This window comes from Nelumbo lutea, chromosome 1 (assembly GCF_056320005.1).
Source record: "Nelumbo lutea isolate HS-2025 chromosome 1, American lotus-T2T, whole genome shotgun sequence".
In the NCBI taxonomy this organism is placed as follows: domain Eukaryota; kingdom Viridiplantae; phylum Streptophyta; class Magnoliopsida; order Proteales; family Nelumbonaceae; genus Nelumbo; species Nelumbo lutea.
In genome coordinates this window covers 125,824,057-125,847,387 of record NC_142684.1, presented here as the reverse complement: position 1 = coordinate 125,847,387, position 23,331 = coordinate 125,824,057, and the positions used below count along the sequence as shown (strand labels likewise).

General features: G+C 36.8%; 1 protein-coding gene across 2 annotated transcripts in view; it reads left to right on the top strand.

Annotated features, from left to right (window-relative positions):
- The first annotated feature begins 5,529 nt into the window (after positions 1-5,529).
- LOC148877381 (calcium-transporting ATPase 10, plasma membrane-type-like) overlaps positions 5,530-23,331 on the top strand; it is a 47,715-nt gene continuing 29,913 nt past the window's right edge. Inside the window, exons 1-5 of one of the 2 annotated variants that reach the window (XM_088986051.1) lie at positions 5,587-6,199; positions 6,284-6,520; positions 8,054-8,108; positions 8,190-10,138; positions 10,228-10,386. In XM_088986051.1, coding sequence (XP_088842177.1) covers positions 6,344-6,520; positions 8,054-8,108; positions 8,190-10,138; positions 10,228-10,386 — 2,340 coding nt within the window. In that variant the 5' untranslated portion in view covers positions 5,587-6,199; positions 6,284-6,343. Of the gene's footprint in view, positions 6,521-8,053; positions 8,109-8,189; positions 10,139-10,227; positions 10,387-23,331 lie in introns of both variants that reach the window. The other variant, XM_088986041.1, reaches the window with a different exon arrangement.

The window sequence follows — 23,331 nt, the reverse complement described above, 5'->3', positions numbered from 1 at the left end:
TTCCTTATTATAAATTTTTCTTTCTTCCTCTTCCATTCTTTCTTGATTTATTTCAGTTTGTAAAATTTCAGATCAGCAATCAAATTCTTTTTTATTCATTTGAATGGTTGTGAATTGTACTTGAAGTTTCTTGAATAGGGGTTAAATTGTAAATTAATTCAGCCAATTAACTTTCAAAACTCAGCTCAGATCTGAGATCATAAGATCTGAATTGTTTGAAAGAAAATTCAGATCTGCAAATTTAATATTAGCCGAATGGATTTAAAGCTTGGAATTCCTAGAGTGCTTGGGAGAGACTATAGAAATTCAGATCTACTAGTCAAGAACTGAATTAAGTGCAAGGTTAGAGATAACTTGCACAATTCAGTTGGTGATCAATTCAGATTTGAATTGATGCCTTAGAAGTGTTTGAAAAAATGCATGCGTGGGGATTAGATTCTTGTTAGAGATAGAAGAACCATCACTCATGCATAAGATGAACATGCGCTTGAGAGAGATTGTTTATGACCTTGGGGTTTCACCAAACCAAAGCTCAATCATGATTTATTCGAATGATCCAAATTGATAGATTGTTGAATTCTAAGATTGACATTTACTGCTTACTCTTCTAACTTGATTTAAAGGCAATTGGGCCAATGATTTAGATAGATTTTAGTTTAGGATTTTTATCTTTCATTAAAGTTTTGATTTATTTGTTAATCAGATAAGAAATACTCAATTTAGTATTGATACTTGTTACCTAAATCCTCATGGGAGCGATACTCTACTCACTACTCTATTACTTGAGCGGCTAGTGCACTTGCTAGTGTCACAATGAGCCATACATCAGGAAACGTTAAAATGAAGCTTCCCCAACGATGAGGGCACACATAAACCAAAGCCTACTTTTGCAAGTCCCTATGCGTATAGATTCACATAATGGGGGGAATGCTGAAGTGGCACATATGTGGTATCATTTATTTAATAAATGCCCACGGTTCCAAACACCCTCGTAATGTTTGTGTGGATAAGCGTGGGAAGCGCTCCATTCAGGAGCATCATAGATGCCCAATTCAATCCAATAATTAAAACAAATTAAATTTTTAAGTCAAAATCCAATCCAAATTGTTTAATGAATGTCCAAATCCACCTTAATTGGACTAGATATTCAGTTTAAATTGGAGTCGTATCCAATCCATTGACATACCAATTTGTAAGGTTGCTTTTAACATAATTGAACCAACAAATCTAGCAATATTCTTTTTATATATTGAATTTCAATAATCTAATTCCACTAATAGAAGTTGAAGAGCCTAAGAGGTCATAAAGTCTATTTAGGCTGCACTTGTTTGTAGTGTAAATACGAATCAACATAAAATTCTATCATTTGTTTGTATTTGTTTGCTTTGTTTTCAGTGTAAATACGGACTTGTTTAAAACTTCACTCTTAATTTGTATTTTCACATGTTTGTTTTCAGTGTATCAATGTAAACCTCCTCATCAGTTGAGTTTTACATTGACAATCGATGTAAATACTACATTGATTTCATTAATGTATTATTTACATCAACTATCACACTTTAAAAAAGTTCCAACGGTTCATTAACTTTAAACCCATCAGCGTTGAACTCCATCATGCACTTTTACATCAATGAAGTTTACACCAAAAACAAATGTAACCTTAATATGTGACTTATTATAAAAGAATATTTCTACCCCAAATTCTTTTAGGGAGATGTCTAGTTTATTATTAAAAAGTAATGGCTAATGAGCAATATTTCAAGAAAAATATATGGGAATTCATGTAGAACCTTCTCTTACTTTAATGGCAATGTGTAAAACTTCTCTCAACCTTTAAATACCTCCTAGGAATTGGAATTCCTTGTCATAAGATTTGGTATATTATCATTAGGGGTGGATTCAAGCCGAGCCAAGCCAAACAGTACCAGACTCGAGCTCAAACTCGGCTCGAGCCATAACCTCGAGCTCTAGCTTGGCTTGAGTAAAAAATTCATAAGCTCGAGCTCGATTTTGAGAAAAAATATTTTATAAAAATAAAAATTATATATAATTTTTTTATTTTATATTTAAAAAATTAAGAATTGTAATATTTTTATTATATATATAAATATATAAATATATATATATATATATATATATATATATATATATATATATATTATATATATTCGAGCCGGCTCACGAACCTCACGAGCCGAGCTCTAGTAGGCTCAAGTTGGCTCGTTTAATAATCGAGCCACTGAATTGGCCTCGAGCTCGAGCTCGATCTCGGCTGAAATTGAGCCAAGTTGAGCTCAAGCAGCTTGTGAAAAGCTCGACTCATCGCCACCCCTAATCACCACATCCCTCATGTCATATTTTCTCATTATCTCATAATTTTTTTTTGTTTGCTAAATGTCTTATAAATAGTTTTGGAATGACAAAAAATGACCCTAACCCATTTCTTATCATCTCATCTATTTTCGTGTGACAAAAATACACTTAATGCATACTAACCATCTCTTTTTTCTATATATACCCCAAAAGATTGTTATAAAAAATATCATTTTCTGAACTATTTTTTATTAGTTTATTCAAGCTACATTCATATATTATAAGAATGGGGAAGCAATGAATCACATTAAATTGATTGCTTATTGGCATGTAGGGGGTCAATTGGGCTGGGTATGGTCTAATCTGATCTGGTCCAATATGAGTTCATTACAAATGGATCAGGTCTAATCCAATCCAATGAATACTTTGGATTATTTTGGACCGGTCTAGACCATCTAATATGTCCAAATTGGCTATATTTTAGCTTTGCTCCAATTCATACTTGATCCATTGACACCTATATTCTTATCTTCTATCAATGGACCAGATATTGGTTCAATCTCATCTAACCCAATATAAATCTGTTACGAATGGACCATGTCCAATCCAATCCAATAAATATAGACTATTAAGTCTGAAATACTCCAATTCAATATGTCTTATTGATTCGTCCAATCTATTCAAATTGATTTTGATTTGGATAGGTCCAACCCAAATCCAGTCCATTAACATCCCTATTGGTGTGCCATTGTCCAATTATCCAAAGATCTAAACATTAATCATGACCGTTCATTTAATGCCCAACACCTAACATTGATTTTTTAGAAGAGGAACTAACAACTCATAGGAAAAGTTACGAGGGTTAAGTTTGACTCTTGGAATGGAAGAAAGATTGCATGATATATTTCTTAACCAATTCAGAGGGTCTTAGGTAATCTCCAACTTTTGGTCGTCTACATTTCTAATTCTACTAGCTATTTCATGGGCCATTCTATTTTTATTGCTTGATATCTATACCATTTATAAAAATGAGAATGGTTATTGTCAAAATACCCTAATTTTTATTTCCAACATTGCCCTCAGTCATTATACCCTAATTTTTATGACAACAATTCAAGTGAGGAATAAAGATGGGATATTTTTATTTATTTCTATTACCATATATAAAAATGAGAATGGTAGATGGGTACTCCGATTATCTATTTCCATTATTACCCCTCTTTATTCATTATAATTCTAATTACATATCTATTTCTATTATTGCCCCCTTTAGTCATTGTTATTCTAATTGTATTTTATAATATTATATATAGTATTTTATATTTTCATTATCGTCCCTCCTTAGTCATTGTACCCTAATTTCTTTGTAATCATTATATATTTCTATAATCTATAATAAAAATGGGGATGGTAACAACGTTTCATCAAAAAGCTTGATTACACTTTCCCTTTTTATATGGATTCAAATGGATCAGATTGGATTCAAATCAAGGTATACCAGAATCTGATTTGATAAGTTATAGGTCCAGTCCAATCCGATCGGATCTCACAAATATTGATTTAGATTCGAATTTGATAAGGATGTTGGATATTCGAATATGATCCATTTAGATTTACTTTTTTTTTAAATAATAAATTATTAAAAAATAAAGTATAACAATTTAAATAAAGAAAAAAAAGAAAGTATTTTTTTAACTATTTTCATCATATATACATGTTTTTTTAAATAAATAATATAAAAATATTATAAAAATATAATAAAATAACATATTGGATCTTTTTGAATTAGATAGGGGTGATCCAAATCCAATTCGGGTTTTAATTAGATCTTATTATCCAATTCGATCCAAAATCCGTAATGAAGATATCCAAATCCAATAAAATAGGATTAGACTTTGGATCGGATCGAATCATGATCCCTTTTTACCTTTTATGTTTTTTGTTATTCCAATATTTATTTAACCTATCATTAAATGGGATGTAAACTATGAAAGAAAGTTTTTTTCAATAAAAATGAATACTAATCATTAACATACTAACTATCAACCAAAGTTGCATCCTTTCATTTTTACCTTCATCATTTTTTGCTATTCTAGTGTTTGGTCACTCATAAATGTGAAACTATAAAGTGGGTTATATCCAACACAACCTAGTCACTATAGCAATTGGCCCATACCCTCGAGTTGTGTTAGGCTTGGGTTTTGAGGCTCGTGCATCATCATGATATAGAACAAAAAAGTGGACCATGCTGGTATAGGCCTGTAGCTCATCACGGAACATGCATATATATATATGTATATATCAATTTTTGTTATTCTATTTTATTCAAATTATACTGTATTTTTTTAAATTTCATTTTATTATTTCATATATAAACAATTGTATACATCAAAATTCATATAGAATAAAACTTTAAGATTTTTTTAAATTTATTGTCTATTTTTTTAACTTATTTAAATTTTCATTCTTTTTTTTTTTCATTTTTTAATAAAAAATATGCCTCTCACACCTCAGCCTATGACCGGGCTTGTCTGGGCATTTATTGCAAGCCTAACCTTTGAAGAGTTTCAGGCTAGATAGGGCACAACCCACATAGGACCACGTGTCGGTTTGACACGATTTGTTAAAGCATAGACAAACCTGCAAAATCGTGTTGTGCCAACATGACACAATTCACTTTATATTTTTTGATATAGTGAAAAGTGCATATTAAAGACAATACAAAAAAAAACACAAAACATAGTATATAATACACATACAAATAGATGAAAAAATAATAACAAAGAAATAATCATAATTTGTCAAGCATCAACCAAACCATTTTTTAATGGCCTAAATCCAAATTCTTCCCGTGGAGTTAAGTCGAATTTTCATCCCAAATTATATTTTCTTTATTATATTTGATTTGCATTAATGAATTTAATTATATTTTTAATTATTATTATTTTTATTCATTTTCACCCGGTGCAATAATCTACATACACCAAATGTTTTGAACCCTAGAAACTTGACCTCTTCAAGGAAGCTTCACGTTGCTTTCTTTGATGTTAGAAGGTCTTCCATGTGCTGTCATAAATTAATTAGCTAATGGTCAAATACAATATTATAATGCCAGAAAAGTGGCAATAAATTAATACAAAAAATAGTAATGAATTAATTGATATTCTCAAAATTCAGCGTCCGCAAAGACAACGTTTTGGACTTTGTCGCGCGGAGGTTTTTGGGTAATTTCATCTATCAAAATAAAACGACACGACTCTACGGGGCACCGTTGAGCCAATCGAGAAAGTGGAAACCCTATCAAGACGTTGATCAGAATGCTGGCCAGTTGGTGAGGTGAACCCCCTCCGGCTAAATTGGGTTTGCCGTTGCTTGCCGATAGGTTCCTTTTCCAACGCGGCCGGACTAGATTCGTCGACCCGCGAGTTCACTCATCTGTAAGAAAATCCAAGCTAGCTCGGAAGCTGCCTGTTTTGGGCAAGAGGAATTGCTAAGTGCCGAGTGGCGGGATTTTGGAACCAGGGGAGAGGGAGAAGGAGGGGGGGAGGGGTGTTTCCAACTTTCCACTTTCTAGTCCAGGGCTCTCGGTTAATAGTAGTCATGGTCATGTTTTGACCCCCTGCCTTTCGGAGGTATGGAGGGAGCAGTGGCAGTGATCTACTTTCTGTTCCCAGTCTCAACTCTCAAGATCCAAATCGATCGCTCTTTTGCTTGGTGTTGTGGCTGGTCTTTCTGAGCTCTAAACGGAACCGAAAAAGTAAATCAGAGAGAAGTGAGACGGATCCGGAAGGCCGAACAGGAGAAGTGAGGGAGAAGAAGGAGAAAGGGAAAGATCAAATGCGATATCATACTTATTTTTTCCTTTGATTTAGTACAGGAGAGGAAGGTCTGATCAATATTTTATTACCTTTTGAGATTTAAGTCCGGTTTCCTATCTTATTGCAGAAACAGTGACGCTATTCCGTACCAGGGATAGTAACAATAATAATATTACACAAGGAGAAGAAGAAGAAACAACAAGAAAACTGGAATGGAGGACTATCTCAATAAGAATTTCGGAGATATTAAGCCTAAGAACTCGTCGAACGAGGCGCTTCAGCGATGGAGAAAGCTCTGTGGCGTCGTCAAGAACCCCAAGCGAAGATTCCGCTTCACTGCTAACCTTTCCAAGCGTTACGAAGCCCAGGCTATGCGACGCACCAATCAGGTCTCTCTCCTTCTCTCTCTCTCTCTCAAAAAAAAAAAAAGAAAAAAATAAGAGAAGAGAAAGAAAGACAACAAAGACTTATCTTCTTATTGTTTAAAACCCTTATCGTAGGCTTATTTTCTTTGTTGGCGTCTTTTTGATTTTTTCACCAGATCACTTCCCATCGAGCTCCATTCTGCCTCTCTTAAATTATTTCTTACTTCTACAAACAATTCCTTTTTTCGGAATCAAATTATGAGGTTTCAAAACTTTATTTTTTCACTGCTGCCAAGTTCTTTTAAATAATTAGTTCTGTCGCCCCCTTTTTTTGTTTGGGACATATGAATGTTACACGCATCGACAGTGAATAATCTTGAGTAATTGGGAAAAGATGGATATTGACAGTATCATTCATATAATTACAAATGAAGCATTTAATCTTCCAGCTCTTGAAATGTTTTACCTTAGTGAGGAAGAGTTCAGTTTAATTTATAGGCTACATGGAAAAATGAGATTGTCTCTTTCTATCGAACTACAAATATTGTCAATGATCCAGCTTTGAAAGTCAAAATCATGAAAGTGAATAAAACACAGTGTTGGACTAGGAAAGCCACTGACTGTCCTATTCCTGGGTCAATACAAGGGGCTTGAGAGTGGGACTTCTAAAGGAGTAGAAATAACCCCCCACCCTCCCCCAGAAAAGGAAGAAAAGAATTCGGGACATGGATTGGATGACCTAAATCAATCTCAGTGTGTACCCTTTTGTATTTCCTTCTTAACAGTTCAATTTCAAGTATGTTGCTATTGGAAATATTTACTTTACTTTTTTTTTTTTTTTTCAAGTATCATTCTACCAGTTCCATCTTAAGTTTATTGCAATGGAATATTTGCTTTTCTTTATTTTTGAGAAGAGAAAAAACTATGGATTAAGGACTTCATTAGCAATACTGCATTATAAGCAGGAGAAACAAACTATCTTCGGATCATCTATAAAAAACCATAGGGCCATTACCCACATATTGGCCTTGGCTAGCCAGGGTCTTGGAAGAGAGTTCGACTTTGGTCAGGGCAACACCTGTTCGAACAGCCTTTACTTACAGCCTTGCATTGAGAATATCTCCGTATTTATATGCTTTATTTCATGGGGAGATATTCCCAATGCAAGGTTGCAACAGGCTGTGCGCACGGTGTGAGAACGGGTTTGTCCTGACTGAAGCCGATCTCCTTTGAAGAGGTGTACTGGATACTGACCTAACCCTTGACATTTTCTGCTCTCAGATTCATATCCATTTTCTCACATTTTTCAGCCTGAGATTTTACCATTGTGCCAAGCATGGTCCTGTCCTCTCGAGAAAACCTAATATACTAAATTTACTCAGAGTACGCTGTATTGATAAGCTATCTTAAAGTTTCTGGCTGCATTTTCTTCTTACAAAGAGGGTGGCTTCTCTCCGACAGTAATATAATTATTATTTTTTTTTGGTTCATTAGTGCATCTTATGTTGATCTTATTCTATTAGATCACATGATGTTTTTCTGTCTTGGACATTGTAGGAGAAGTTGAGAGTTGCAGTTTTGGTGTCAAAAGCTGCACTTCAGTTTATCCATGGTATGGTTCTCCAGGAGTTGGGAAAATCGAACTAATGCATGGTTAGTTTTCTTCATTTTAACTTATATTGAATTTGTTCAGGCATTACATTATCCAACGAATACACGGTCCCTAAGGAAGTCAAAGCAGCAGGTTTTCAGATTTGTGCCGATGAGTTAGGATCCATTGTTGAAGGCCATGATATAAAGAAACTGAAAATTCATGGTGGGGTGGAGGGTATTGCCAACAAGCTATCCACGTCAACTACCAATGGGCTTACCACTTCTGAGGATTTACTCAAATGTAGGCAAGAGATTTATGGAATTAACAAATTCACTGAGAGTGAAGTAAGGAGTTTCTGGGTGTTTGTATGGGAAGCCCTTCATGACATGACACTAATCATCCTTGCTGTTTGTGCCTTTGTGTCACTGATTGTTGGTATAACAATGGAAGGATGGCCAAAGGGAGCCCATGATGGTCTTGGAATTGTCTCAAGCATCCTCTTGGTTGTATTTGTAACTGCAACAAGTGACTATCGGCAATCTCTACAGTTTAAGGATTTGGATAAGGAAAAGAAGAAGATCAATGTGCATGTTACTAGGAATGGGTACAGACAGAAGATCTCAATATACGATCTACTTCCTGGAGATATTGTGCATCTTGCGATTGGAGACCAGGTCCCAGCAGATGGCCTGTTTGTGTCAGGGTACTCCTTGCTAATAAATGAATCTAGTTTAACTGGTGAGAGCGAGCCTGTGGGGGTGAGTGTGGAGAATCCTTTTCTGCTATCTGGCACTAAAGTCCAAGATGGGTCATGCAAAATGCTTGTCACTACTGTTGGAATGAGAACTCAATGGGGTAAATTGATGGCTACACTTAGTGAAGGAGGTGATGATGAGACCCCGTTACAGGTCAAATTGAATGGAGTAGCGACTATCATTGGGAAGATAGGTCTGTTCTTTGCTGTTGTTACCTTTGCAGTTTTGGCACAAGGCCTCTTCAGCCATAAGTTTCAAGAGGGGACACACTTCAGCTGGTCTGGAGATGATGCACTAGAAATGTTGGAGTACTTTGCGGTGGCAGTTACCATTGTTGTGGTTGCAGTACCTGAGGGGCTGCCCTTGGCTGTAACTTTGAGTCTTGCTTTTGCCATGAAGAAGATGATGAGTGACAAGGCACTTGTCCGTCATCTTGCAGCGTGTGAGACGATGGGGTCTGCTACAAGCATATGTAGTGACAAAACTGGTACACTTACTACTAACCATATGACTGTTGTGAAAGCATGCATTTGTGGGAAAATCAAGGAAATAAGCAGCTCCATGGAGGCTTCTAGTTTGTCCTCTGAAATTCCTGATACTGCTAGAAAACTTCTTCTCCAATCTATATTTAATAACACTGGGGGAGATGTTGTGGTTAACAAAGATGGAAAACTCGAGATCTTGGGAACACCAACTGAGTCAGCTTTATTGGAGTTTGGCTTGTCACTAGGTGGAGACTTTCATGCTGAGCGCAAACAATCAAAACTTGTTAAAGTTGAGCCATTTAATTCCATGAAGAAGAGAATGGGTGTTGTGTTAGAGCTTTCTGAAGGACATATGCGTGCCCACTCTAAAGGAGCTTCAGAGATAATACTGGCTGCTTGTGACAAGGTTATAGATGCAACGGATGAGGTTGTTCATCTTGATGAAGCTTCTACCAACCATCTCAAGGATACAATAGAACAATTTGCTAGTGAAGCTCTTCGAACTCTTTGCCTTGCTTATATGGAAATAGAAAATGGGTTCTCTGACAATGATCCAATTCCAGCTACAGGATACACTTGTATAGCAATTGTGGGTATTAAAGACCCTGTCCGACCTGGAGTCAAGGAGTCTGTTGCAATTTGTAGATCAGCTGGTATTACTGTACGAATGGTTACAGGAGACAACATAAACACTGCAAAGGCCATTGCTAAGGAATGTGGTATTCTGACTGATGGAATAGCCATTGAAGGTCCGGACTTCAGGGAGAAGAGTAATGAAGAATTGCATGAATTAATTCCAAAAATTCAGGTTGTCTGTTTAAACTTCATTGTGGCACAGTTCACCATAATGGCAAAATCTTGATGGGATCAACTTCTAATTCTTTCTATTATATCCAGGTCATGGCTCGATCTTCACCTTTGGATAAGCATACATTGGTGAAGCACTTGCGATCCTCATTAGGTGAAGTTGTTGCAGTGACTGGAGATGGTACAAATGATGCTCCAGCACTTCATGAAGCAGATATTGGACTAGCAATGGGCATTGCTGGAACTGAGGTGATATTTCTTTATCAAGCAGAGCTTTTGTTGCTACGCATAAATTAACAGTTAATGAACTTCTGCCAATAGGAAAAATGTGCAACACAGGTTTTTAGTTGGCTAACTTCTCAGAGTCATTTTAACTAAGGTCCTTGCTTTTATGTTTTGGCTTTGATTAATGAAGTTCATTCCTCACTTCCTTATCAATCTTTGCTTCACCTTTTATTTTTTCAATGCTATCTTCTCTACATGTTTATCTTCACTATAAAGGGAAGAATGTACTTTGAATTGTGGGGCTTTATACTATTTTTAATGGTGTTTATATTCATAATTCTTACTTAAATACTAAAGATAAGTCAATCTCCTCAGATTTGTTCCAGATTTAGGAGCTTAGCATTTTAGATTTATTTGGCATTTTTATATCTGTAACAGGTTTGCAACCATAAAGAACTCTGTTTTTTGTTTTTTTGATAAGCAACAAAGGGAAAATAATCATTAAACACCAGGCTGCACACGAAAAGTACAGCCAAAAAAGCATCCAAAGCTGACAACAGAGAAACAATAAAATACAACAAAGCAAAAAACAGCACTGGTTACAAATTAAACATTAGCAGCCAGTCCTGGGCATCCCCCATCTAAACAAGATTTCCCTACCCCAGCCATAGCCAGAGAATCAGCCAGCATATTGGCATTCCTGGGCACCCATTTGAATGAAGCGTTCAAATTAACACCTAGAGCTTGAGCATTCTGACTAAAGGTCTGAACTTCCAAGGAATTTGGTATCACCTTGTCATCCAGCCTAAAACCATTTGACAGTCACTCTCAAGTCTCAACTTCCGCATTCCTTAACTCCTGTCTAACCAACAATTTCAAACTCTGAACCAAGATCAAAAGTTTAGCTCTAGAAGAATTTCCCTGTTCCACTGGACTGGAATAGCTTAGTATGATACTAACCTCATGGTCTCTAACAACTCTGTAGAGAAACAGTATAGTAATTTATTTGGTGCTACCCTGCCATATTGGTTCTTTATTTACTTTTTTTAGTTCTGTTTGGGCCTTGTTATGGGCCTGCTGTAGTTACTATTTTATTCTGTTAAGTAGTGTCTTAGGTGGTGTAGGGGTTTAGATGTCATTGTAGTCTCTTTTATGATAGAAACCTATAAATATCAGATCTGGGCATCAGAATCATAATAACTGCTCCCTTTTCTCATTCTTCTTCTCTTCTTCTCCTCTCTTTTCTGCCAGGGTTCTCATGTAGTCTTGTTCCAGCCAGCTACATGAGGATAGACTAGGGCTGGACTTTTCAGTCAGAATTGCTTGATTCTTGGATCTTTGTTGGAGGAGATTGTGCTGCCCAAGATCTGGAGTCTTGGAGATCATCAACAAACCAGGAAGGATCAGTGTGTTCATGGATCAGATTAAGGTTTAGGGGTTAAACCCTTCAGTTAATACTGGCGCATAGGGTTTTTTGGGTAGAAAACAACATTTTTTCTGAGATCAATAGCTTGGAGAAGGAGACTGGGCACTTCTGGAAGGTGCGGCTGAATCTTTCTTTGGTTATGTCTAGGGCCGGTTCCAATTTTTACTGAAAAACATCAGTTCGAGGGTGTGGCTGAATTTTCCCTTGATTATCTCTAGGGCTAGTTCCAGACTTTACTGAAAACATATCAGTTTTAGGGTTTTAGGTATTTCAGAACCGTTTCTTTGTTCTGGACTGCTTTAAACTATTGATAACAAATCAGCTCTAGGGTTCTAGGCATTCTAGAACTGTTTTTTGTTGTGCAGAACTGTTATACAGACTCTTTTTCGAATACCTGTGGACCTTGGTGGTGTGATTAGTATGGAGACAATTGGGAAGGAACCAAAATCACTTGGGGATGGATCTATGGGGTCTGGAAGTATGCCAAACAATACTTTTCAGTCGGCCATGATGACTTGGTTAATGGGCTCAGTCAGCCATGATGGCCATTGGAGGAAAGGGGGAAACTGGGATATGTAACTGGAAACACAAAGCAACCAGCAAAGGAAGGTCCAACTTATGCTTAATGGGTTCAGGAAAACTATATAGTGATGACTTGGTTGTGCAATTCTATGCAGCCTCACAACAGTAGAAATTACCTATGGGTGAAAATTGCTAAGGAAATTTGGGAGAATTTGAAGGAAACTTACTCAGCCCCTGAATATTGCTAGGGTCTATGAGTGGTAAAGTGAAGTGAATAACCTTAAACAATGGGGAGATTTATTAAAAAAAACCTTAAAGTTGGTTGTTTATTTCTCCACTTGGGGGGGGGGGGACCTGTATTTGTTTATTTCTCCACTTTGAAATCTTTGTGGCATGAGATGGATCACCTAGAAACCATTGAATGGGAAAGCCAAACGGATGCAACAACATATAGGAAGTTGGTTGAAACAAATAGTGTTTGAATTTCTTGCCGATCTAAATTTAGAATATGGCATTGTGAGTCACTTTGTTTCAGGTCTATTCACTAGTACACAGTGAAGAGAGTAAAAGGAAGGTTATGTTATAGCTCCCACCCATGGAATCAGCCTTGGCAGCAGTGAAATGGTGGAACGAAGGACTATTGGTAATAAGGAGAGGGAAATAAAGAGGGAAGACAAGAGTCAGATGGTTTTTGATTATTGTAAGACGCTAAAACACACTAGGGGCATCTGTTGGAAGCTCTATCCCCATCTTATTCCAACAAAACTCAAGAATAAGAAGGGTAATGCCAATGCAATTGTCTATTACAAAATCTGCATCCCTAGATGCCTTAGCTGCAGTCAGAGTTGCCTTAACTCAATTAGAGTGTGAAGCTGGAGCCTCAAGATCATCTCAGTCATCCGGATCAGCTACTACATCTACTACTACTCCCACTTCAATTTTTGCTCACTCAAGTACAAGAGCTATTGCTAATCATGCTTCGGTCCCAAGTAACTCTAGTTCTTTTTGGATTGTTGATTCAGGTGCTTCAGACCATATGATTAGTTTATCTTCTATGTTTACTTTCTACTCGTTATTTTCTGGTAGAGACAAGGTTTCTATTGTTGAAGGCTCCCATGTACCCATTTCTGGTAAGGGAGATATCAGAGTGTTTGATTCTATCTTCTTGTCCTTGTCCTTCATGTCGCCAAACTCAACACTAATATGGTTTCAATGATTAACATTACTAAAATCCCGAATTGCTTAGTAACTTTTTTTCCTAGTCATTGTGTCTTTCAGGATCTAAAGACAAGGAAGGTGATTGAGATTGGCCGTGAGATGAATGAAATCTACTTGCTCGAGCATCAACTTGGGAGGGGGAAAGAGGTTGGAAGGTTTTTTGTGTCTCAGTCTGTGAGTTAGATTATGCCTTGGCATAATCAGTTGGGTCATTTGTCTTTTGGGTGTTTGAAGAGTCTTTTTCCTATTTTGTTTGAGTCAATCCAAGTGTCTAGTTTGAAGTGTAAGAGTTATGAACTTGCAAAGCATTGTAGATATTGTAGATCAACCTATTCATTGAGTAATAAAAGAAGTATGGTTCATTTTGAAATTGTGCATACCGATGTTTGGGGGCCATATCATATTATTGCAATGGGTGGGTACTGATATTTCCTTTTCTTTGTGGATGATTACTCTTGTTTTTCTTGGGTTTATTTTATGTCTTCTCGAGATTAGGTACCTACTTTGACCCATGCCACTAGATGGTTTTGACTCAATTTGGAATCAGAATAAAAAATCTTAGATCTGAGAATGCCAAGGAGTATTTTGCAAAGCCCTTAGCTTCATATCTCCTTGAGTATGAGGTTATTCATTAGAGTACTTGTCCTCATACACCCAGTAGAATGGAGTAGCTAAGAGAAAGAATGTGGAGAGTATTGATGTATTCTAATATCGTAGCCCTTGTTGCATTGTATCTTTTATTACTTTATTTTTCTCTATCAGCCTATAAGGGCTTTCTTGTAATCCTTTTGGCCTATAAGAGTCTTCTTGTAAATTCTTTAAGCTCATGTGGGCTTACTCTATTCTTTGACACCCCTGAAACCTGGTTCTAGACTCTCCACTATTCATCTTATTGACATGGTATCAAAGCAGGTTCTTTGTACCAGCTCTAGCATATGATTTCTGCTCAAGATTGAAGGTTTCTCTTGAGTTCTTACATATGGTTTGAAGCTTCTGTGGGCTGTTTTGATAAGTCAACACTATATTCCATTATGGACTCTTGCGACAGCGGCTTTAGGGCTTTCTTTGGTTCTCTTGTTTGAACTATCAGATCTGCCTAAAACTTTGGATTTGGTGTCACCCAAAGGAGCTGTACTAATATCTCCTTGTTTGGTTTGGTTTGAATAAGTTTGGAAAGGGTTTTAGTTCTTCTGGTATTTCTCCTGGAAAAGGACACCTACCAGGTAGAGTTTTCTCCGATTTCTCTCGAATAGCTGCTTTGTTAATCTTGAAACTCTAGAGTTGGTGTCGCCCTAGCCTACTCTAGATACTATTTTGTTTGGTTGAGGATTTCAATATGTTTTGGTAGGGTTTTGATCCCTTCTTTGAATCGGTAGGACTGCAATCTCCTTCTTGGACTATTAACTTTGAATACTTTGCTAGTTGGACTTGTTTCTTAGGAAATCCTTCTTCTGTTGTGAGACTCTTCTTAGTGTGTTGAAGGATTTCGGATATCTTTGCTTGAAGATCAGTCATTGTTTGTCCAGTTGTAAGCTTGGCTTCAATACTAGCATAGTTTTCATCTGTGAACAATTTGATAAAATTGCTGAAAAAGTAGACATAATTCCAGTAAAGTTTAATGGAACTAATTACAACTTGTGAAAGTTTCATGTTGATTTTTTTGTTGAGGGAAAAGGTTTAGAGGGCTATTTGAATGGTAAAGTCACTAAACCTGAAGAAACTGATGTGAGAGCATTTCAGCAATGGAAAGTTGGTATCTTGGATTCTGAATTATATAGAGACCTATATTTCTATTCATATGAGAAGAATGAGGACTGCATATGATATGTAATGCATATTTGGAGAAGGTTTACCATCGATCAAACATATCAAGATAGTATCAAAGTGAAACTGAAAATTTTGATTATTGCCAAAGGGATAGAAAAATACAAGAATACTATTATGGATTTCAGGATTTATGGGTTGAATGTGAGTTGGTCCGCATTGACCCCTTGGATTTTGCGGAATATGTCAAATACCTTCAAAAACACTTTGAGAAACGAAGACTTAAACATGAGTATGAAATAATCAGGTCTAACATCTTGAGCCGAGGAACTCTTCCAGACCTAGACTTAGTGATGGGTGAACTCCTTAGGGAGGAGACTAAACTCTTGACTGTTGTGGGACTTGATGGAAAGTGAGATGATTTTGGGGCTGGTACTGCTTTCATTGCCCATGGAAATAAGAAACCAGCCAATAAGGATGCCTCCAAGACTCAATTCCCATATTGCTTCTCATTGTAAAGAGAAGAATGTGATAAAGGAGTTGATTATTCATAGACTAATTGTGGAAGGAGACTCAAAGCTGGTTACAGAAGGTTACAAATGAGAGAAGGGAGGCTAAATGGCTAACTAGGGGGTTGGAGGTTCAGAGTCAATGGGTGAAGAGCACTGCAAATGCTTCTGCAGATACATGGGAAGGGAACAAATGTTTTGGGCTGTATTATAATCATATTTTCTTTTTTCTTTAAGCCTATTTACCTCTTCCTAGCATGTTGTAATATTATTGTCCATTAATAAAATGATTTCTGTTATTGATAAAAAAATGTGTGCACTTATTATAAGCAACATGGTCATATTATTTGGTGTTCAAGAAAAGAACCAGCATCGTGCTTACCAAGTAACTGAGAGCTAGACTTTTGATGTCACCCCTACTAAATTTGATCCTTCTGCCAAAGGTGAATCCAGTGTTTTAAAAGCGCAAGGTGCAAAAAAGATGCAGGGGTCAATTTGCGCCTGAGGCACAAGGCGAGGCAGGCGCGCACCTTTTTGATGCAACACGCAAAATTACAAAAAAATGCTAAAAATTAAAAAATGTCAGAAAATTTAAAAAAATGGCAAAAAATTCAAAAAAAAAATTAAACATAATATTAATAAAAATATAAACTTAAATTTTAAAATAAATGTTTTTAAAAGCTTATTATCTAAAATTAAAATACATAAAAATAAGATGTAAAGCATATCCAAATGAGAATTTAAAAATAAAATCAAACATATAAAACATTTTCAAGCATGTAAAACCTCTAATCTCCTTTTCCACTCAATTGCATTACTTCAAGTAGCTAATGTAGTGTAAAACATATTACATTTCTAATTCTACAAGCCGCCTTTGTGCCACGCCCCTCGAGGCAAGCCCAAACAAGTCCACATTAGGTTTTAAATTTTTAGTTCTCACACAAAAAAATGATGATTTCATAGTTCTAACTGCTTTTTTGCAAGATATTTTATTAGAATGAATGAATGAACAACATTACCGAATTGGGGGTTCTCGATCACTCACTCATGGAGCGGAGTAGAACCCCCTATTTGCTAATGTTGTTCATTCATTCATTCCAATAAAATATCTTCTTAAAAGGCAATTAAAGTTATACAATCATTATTTTTCATGTGTGAAATAAGAATTTCAAATCCTAACAAAGACTTGTTTGGACTTGCCTCAAGGGGCATGGTTGGGGGTCCGGGGGTGGAGCCCCGGTCCAGTTGCTATGTTCAAAAAGGGCATAAAAGCGCCAAATTTTCAAAAGGCGCACGCCTGGGCTGAGGCGCAAGGCGCTTTTGAAAGGTCTGCACCTAGGACCTAGGCGAGGTGCGCCTTTTAAATCACTGGGTGAATCATCTGCTTCTATGGATAAAGAGGAAATTCGACAATTAGTATCTTCGTCTATCTCTTCTACTTTCTCTACTGTTGGCTTATCTGGTGAGTTTTTTGGTCATTGTTCTTCCTCATCTCTTATTTGGATTATTGATTATGGAGCTACCGATCATATGACCGGAGCTTACTTAGAATCTTCAAATAACAACACAAATCCATCACAAACATATTGTTACTACCAATGGTGAAAACTTGGACATCATTTGTAGTAATGATTTGTCCCATAGGCTTTCTCCCTCTTCTTCCCTCTCCCTTACCAAGACCTTTCTTGTCCCAAATCTCACTACAAACCTGATTCAATTGGACTTCTTGATGAAGGCATTTTCTTACTTTTTCTTATGATGGCTACTTGATTTAGGACCGGTGCACTAGGAAGGTGAAAAGAAAGGGGCATAGGTTGGGTTGACTATTTGCATTGGGATTCAAGAAGTACTCACAACCAAGTCATCTGTTTATTTTAGATCCTCATCTAATTCCTTTTTTTGGTCAAATAAACAATATCTGAGACTTACAACATAAGTGTTTGGGTCATCCGCATTTTGAAAAATTTCCTCTTTACAAACTTTTGATACTTCATGTGTTTTTTGTTGTTTTAAGAGTTGTATTTTGCCTTTTTCTCATAAGTCTGAGCATGCTACTTTTCCATTTGATATTAAATATACTGATGTTTGGACCTCTTCTGTTACTTCTCAATTGGCATACATGTATTTTGTACTATTTATTGTTGATTGTACTAGGCACACATGGATTTATTTTGTTCGGCACAAATCAGAAGTCTTCCCAACATTTCGGTTATTCTACACCATGGTACGAACTTGGTTACAATCTTGTGTACGTATCCTCTGCTTAGATTCGAGGGGAGAGTACATTGATGGAGACTCTTTATCTTACTTGAAAACTAATATAGGATACAAGTTCAACGAAGTTGTCTAGATACCCCCAACAAAATGGAGTGGCTAAGCACAAGAACAGGCATGTCCCTAGTGTGGTGAGGACCTTATTATAGGAGTCGCATGCTCCCCCTTCCTTTTGGGTAGAGGCAACTAGTACAATTGTTTTCTTGATCAACTACATTTTTTCTTTTGTTCTTTCTAATGTCTTTCATTTTCAAAGATTGTTTGGTCATCCACCAAACTTTTCTTCTCTTCATGTGTTTGGTTGTCTATGTTTTGTACATCTCCCCTCTTGTGAGTGCTCCAAATTATCTGCTCAATTTGCTATATGTGCCTTTGTGGGTTATATTCCTGACCATAAGGGATTTTTATGCTATGATCCATCTGTCTGATGTATCTGTATCTTCCGTAATGTTGTTTTTCTTGAACATATTTCTTTCTTTGTTGGTATTGCTAAATTATCCACTCCTTTAGTTTCTATCTTGTATAACTTTGATACACAAGACAATTCCTCTTTGATAGTTGTGAAGGATCTTCTTGTCTTCTCCTACAAGAAGTTGCGTGCACAGACCCTACTCCTGCCACCCTTTTCTTGCCAGTTTGGATCATCTTGTTGATGTGCCTGTAAGTGATACTCCTCTTACCTCTGTTCCTCTTTGTCGTTCCACCTGCATTTCTAGACTTCTTGACCGCTATTGTTTTCCTTTAAACCATAGTTCATTTTCTACGGTATTTTCCTTGTACCTACCAACAAGCCAGTAGCAGCCCTCATTGGAAAGCAACTATGGATGTAGATATCAATGCTTTACATGAGAATGACACTCAAGATCTTGTCCCTACACCCTCAAATGCTTTTGTTATTGGGAGTCGATGGGTCTACACTATCAAATTGAAATTTGATGGTTCTTTAGACTAATATAAGACTTGCCTTGATGCCCAGGGGTATATGCAAGAATATGGTATTGATTATGAAGAGACATTTGGCCCAATTGCTAAGATTACTATAGGTCATGTTCTTCTGGCTCTATCAGCTGTACACTCTTGGTCTATTCATTAGTTGGATGTGAAGAATGTCTTTCTTCATGGCTAGTTCAAGGAGACAATGTATATGAATCCTTCACTGGGCTGTAATGATCTCTCGCTTGTTTGCAAATTGAAAAAGTCTCTCTATGGTCTGAAACAAGCTCCTCAAGCTTGGTTTGAGAAGTTCTGTGATGTTGTTGCTGTTGGCTATAGCCAAAGTTCCTTTGACCATTCTCTATTCATTTGTAGAAGATCTCAAGGCATCACAATCCTCCTTTATGTTGATGATAAGTTGTTGATAATGGATGATGATGAGGGAATTTGAGAACTTAAATCCCTACTTCATAATTCATTCCATATGAAGGATTTGGGTGCTCTCATCTACTTCCTAGGACTTGAGGTTCAACAAAGTGATCGCGGATAAAGTATGCATATGATCTTCTTAAGTTGGCTAATTTCATTTGATGACAAGCAAGTTGATACTCTATTGGAATTGAATGTCAAATTATCCAAAACAGAGGGTCCAGTACTTCTTGATGCCACACTCTATCGACAACTTGTGGGTTCTTTCATTTATCTTACTATGACTCATCCTGACATCTCTTATGTGGTTTAGATTGTGAGTCAGTTTGTTTCTGCTCCTCATCAACCCCATTTAACTGTTGTTCATTAGATTATTCAATATGTTTGTGGCACGTTATCCTAGGGCCTATTCTTTTTAGCCTCCTCTCCTATTCAGTTGTGAGTCTATGCTGATTCTAATTGAGCAGGTTTCTCCAACACCAAACGCTCTACTACAGGGTGGTGTGTCTTCTTTGGTGATTCCCTTATTTCTTGGAAATGCAAGAAACTACAAAAAACCTCCAAGTCCACTACAGAAGCAGAGTATAGAGATATGTCATCTGTTTATAGTGAAATTGTTTGGCTACAATCTCTCTTTGATGATCTTGGTGTTCATCTTGCTACTCCGATTCCTTTTTATGCTGACAACATCCGTGCTATCAAGATTGCCTCAAATCCTGTTTTTCATGAGAGGATTAAACACATTGAGGTGGATTGTCACTTTATCCGAGATATGTTTCTTGTTGGATCTATTTCTCTTGCTCATGTGGCCTTAGATATGCAAATTCCTGACATTTTTACCAAGGCCATGACGAGGGCAAGACATCTATTTCTTGTGGGCAAACTGATGCGATTGATGCTTATGACTTCGCATCAGTTTAAGAGGGAGTGTGGAGAATATTTATGTATTCTAATATTGTAGCCCTTGTTGCATTGTATCTTTTATTACTTTATTTTTCTCTTTCAACCCTATAAGGGCTTTCTTATAATCCTTTTGGCCTATAAGGGCCTTCTCGTAAATTCTCTAAGCTCATGTTGGCTTACTTGTAAATATTCATAATATAATAAAGGCTCTTTGGGGGTTGGGGTCGGATTGATTCTTTGACACCCTTGAAACTTGGTTTTAGACTCTACCATTCATCTTATTGATAAAGAATAGATAGATTCTTGAAGTTCCTAAGAGCATTATGCTGAATTCTAATGTTCCTATTAAGTTCTTGGGGGATGCCATCTACACTGTTTTTTATCTTATTAACAGAGTTCCCTCACAAGTTTTAGACATGAAAGCTCCTTTTAACCTGTTATACCCTGATAAAGACCAATTCACCATTCCCCTTAAGACTTTTGTCTGCACTTTTTTTGTTCAAATCCTTGGACCTCACCGTTCCAAATTTGATCTCAAGGCAACCAAGTGTATTTTTCTTGGGTATGCACAAAATCAGAAAGGGTATTTCTATTATGATCTTGTTTTTGGGACTTATTTTGTGTCTATGGATGTTACCTTCTTTGAGGATGACCCTTATTACTCTAGGAGTTTTTCTTTGGGTGAGTGTGGTGAATAAGGTGTTTTTGGTCAAGAAGTTCCATTGCCTATTCTTGTCACTAAAGGGGAGTGTAGTGAGAGTGGCTGTCAAAACTGCAAGGAATTGAGGGTGTTTTATAGACGATGGGAGAAGCAAGTTGGTTCTAGTAATGAGTAGTCCAGGTCACCTCCTATCACCTTTGTGACACCAGATTCATGTATTACACTCATTGTACCCATAGTTGTTGCAGAAGATATGCCTACCACTACCATTGAACCTCAACCACCCACATATGATCTTGACCTTCCTATTGCAATACGCAAAGGGAAATGTCGTTGCACCTCATCTACTGCCCATTGCATCTCTCAATTTTTTTCTTATGACCACCTCTCACCATCATTTAAGTCCTTTTTAGTGTCCATTGTTGTTGTATCCATTCCCAGAATAGTGCAAGAAGCCCTGGTAGTACTTGAGTTGAAGGAAGCAATGAAGATAAAGATGGATGCACTTATCACAATGATACTTGGGAGCTAGTAGATCAGCCAAGAGGGAAGAAACTAGCTGGGTGCAAATGGATATTTACAGTGAAATACAATGCAGATAGCTCAATTGAAAGATATAAAGCCTGATTAGTTGCTAAGGGATACACAAACTTATGGTATTGATTACATAGAAACCTTTGCACCAATTGCCAAAATGAACACAATTAGAGTGTTGTTATCACTTTTTTCTTTTTTTTGATAAATGAGTGTTGTTATCACTTGCTGCAAACTTCTCATGGTCGTTGTTCTAAATGGATGTTAAGAATGCCTTTTTGAATGGTAATCTCCAAGAAGAAGTATACTTGCCTACTTTGTTGATAAAAAAAAGGATACTTGCCTACATAAAGAGGTGTCTAGGTAGACTCTTCAAGAATAATGGTCATATGAAGATAGAAGTGTACACTAACGCAAATTGGGCTAGCTGTGTGGATGATGGGAGATCTACCTCGGGGTACCGTGCCCTTATTGGAGGCAATCTTGTTTCTTGAAAGAGTAAAAAACAAAATGTTGTTGCTGAAGCAGAGTACAAATCAATGGCTAATGGGGTGGCTGAAGTGTTATGGCTAAAATCACTATTTGAGGAGTAGAGGTTGAACATGAAAGGCCACTAATGCTATATTGTGATGACCAGGTTGCTATTAAATATTGCTCATAATCCCATACAACATGATATAACCAAACATATTGAGGTGGATTGACACTTTTTTAGAGAAAGAGTTGCCTCCCAAGAAGTTTGCCTTCCTTATGTTGCCCCCGGTATGCAGTTTGTTGATCTCTTCACCTAAGCAATTTTAAGGGTCAAGTTAGAGACAGATTTAGGCAAGTTGGGAATGACCAATATCTATTCCCAACTTTAGGGAGAGTGTAGAGAAACAGTATAGTAATCTATTTGGTGCTACCCCGTCATATTGGTTATTTCTTTATTTACTTTTTTTAATTCTGTTTGGGCCTTGTTATGGATCTGTTATTATTTTTCTTTTGGGCCTTTGTAGTTACTATTTATTCTGTTAAGTAGTGTATTAGGGGCAGGGGTATAGATGCCATTGTAATCTCTTTTACGATAGAAATCTATAAATATCATATATGGGCGGCAGAATCATAATAACTGCTCCCTTTTTTCATTCTTCTCTCTTCTCTTCGTCTCCTCTCCTTTCTGTTATTTTCTTTTCTTTCTCTATTTTCTTGCAGAAACTGAACCACATCACAGTCCGAAGGTTGTTAATACCAGCCATCTAACTCTTCTCACCCCTAAGGGTCCTTAGTTTCTGTAGAGACTAGGCCGAATGGGCCCTAATACTTTATTTATATTTTGTTAGTGGGCCTGTTAACTTGTTTTGTTTTCTTTTAAGTGTTTTTTGTGTTGGTCGCCCACTTGAAGGGCAAAGATGTAATAAGTCTAAGTTAAGTGGGACTAAATAAAAAGAGAGAGAGAGAGGAGGGAATCCATCGAACTCTCTTCTCCTTCTCTTCTTCTCCATCTTCTTCCTTCTGCTGTAATCACTTTTCCCTGTTCTTTTTACTGTTGTAATCAGATTTGAAGGATATATTTACATCTTGGTATCAGAGCAGTTTCTTCCCTTACTTTTCCCATACACCCTTCGATTAGAAGAGTGTATGGAGAGATAAGTTTCTGATCAATCAGAGGACTGTTTACCTAGTTGGTAGAGGGTTTGGAGAATTAGAGTCTAGCCGAAGAGTGCCAAGAAGTGAAGCTGTTATCTTTCTTACCCAAAACCCTAGCCAACTAGAGAGATTTCAAGTTATAGGATAACGAGAAAGATTGGGTGTGG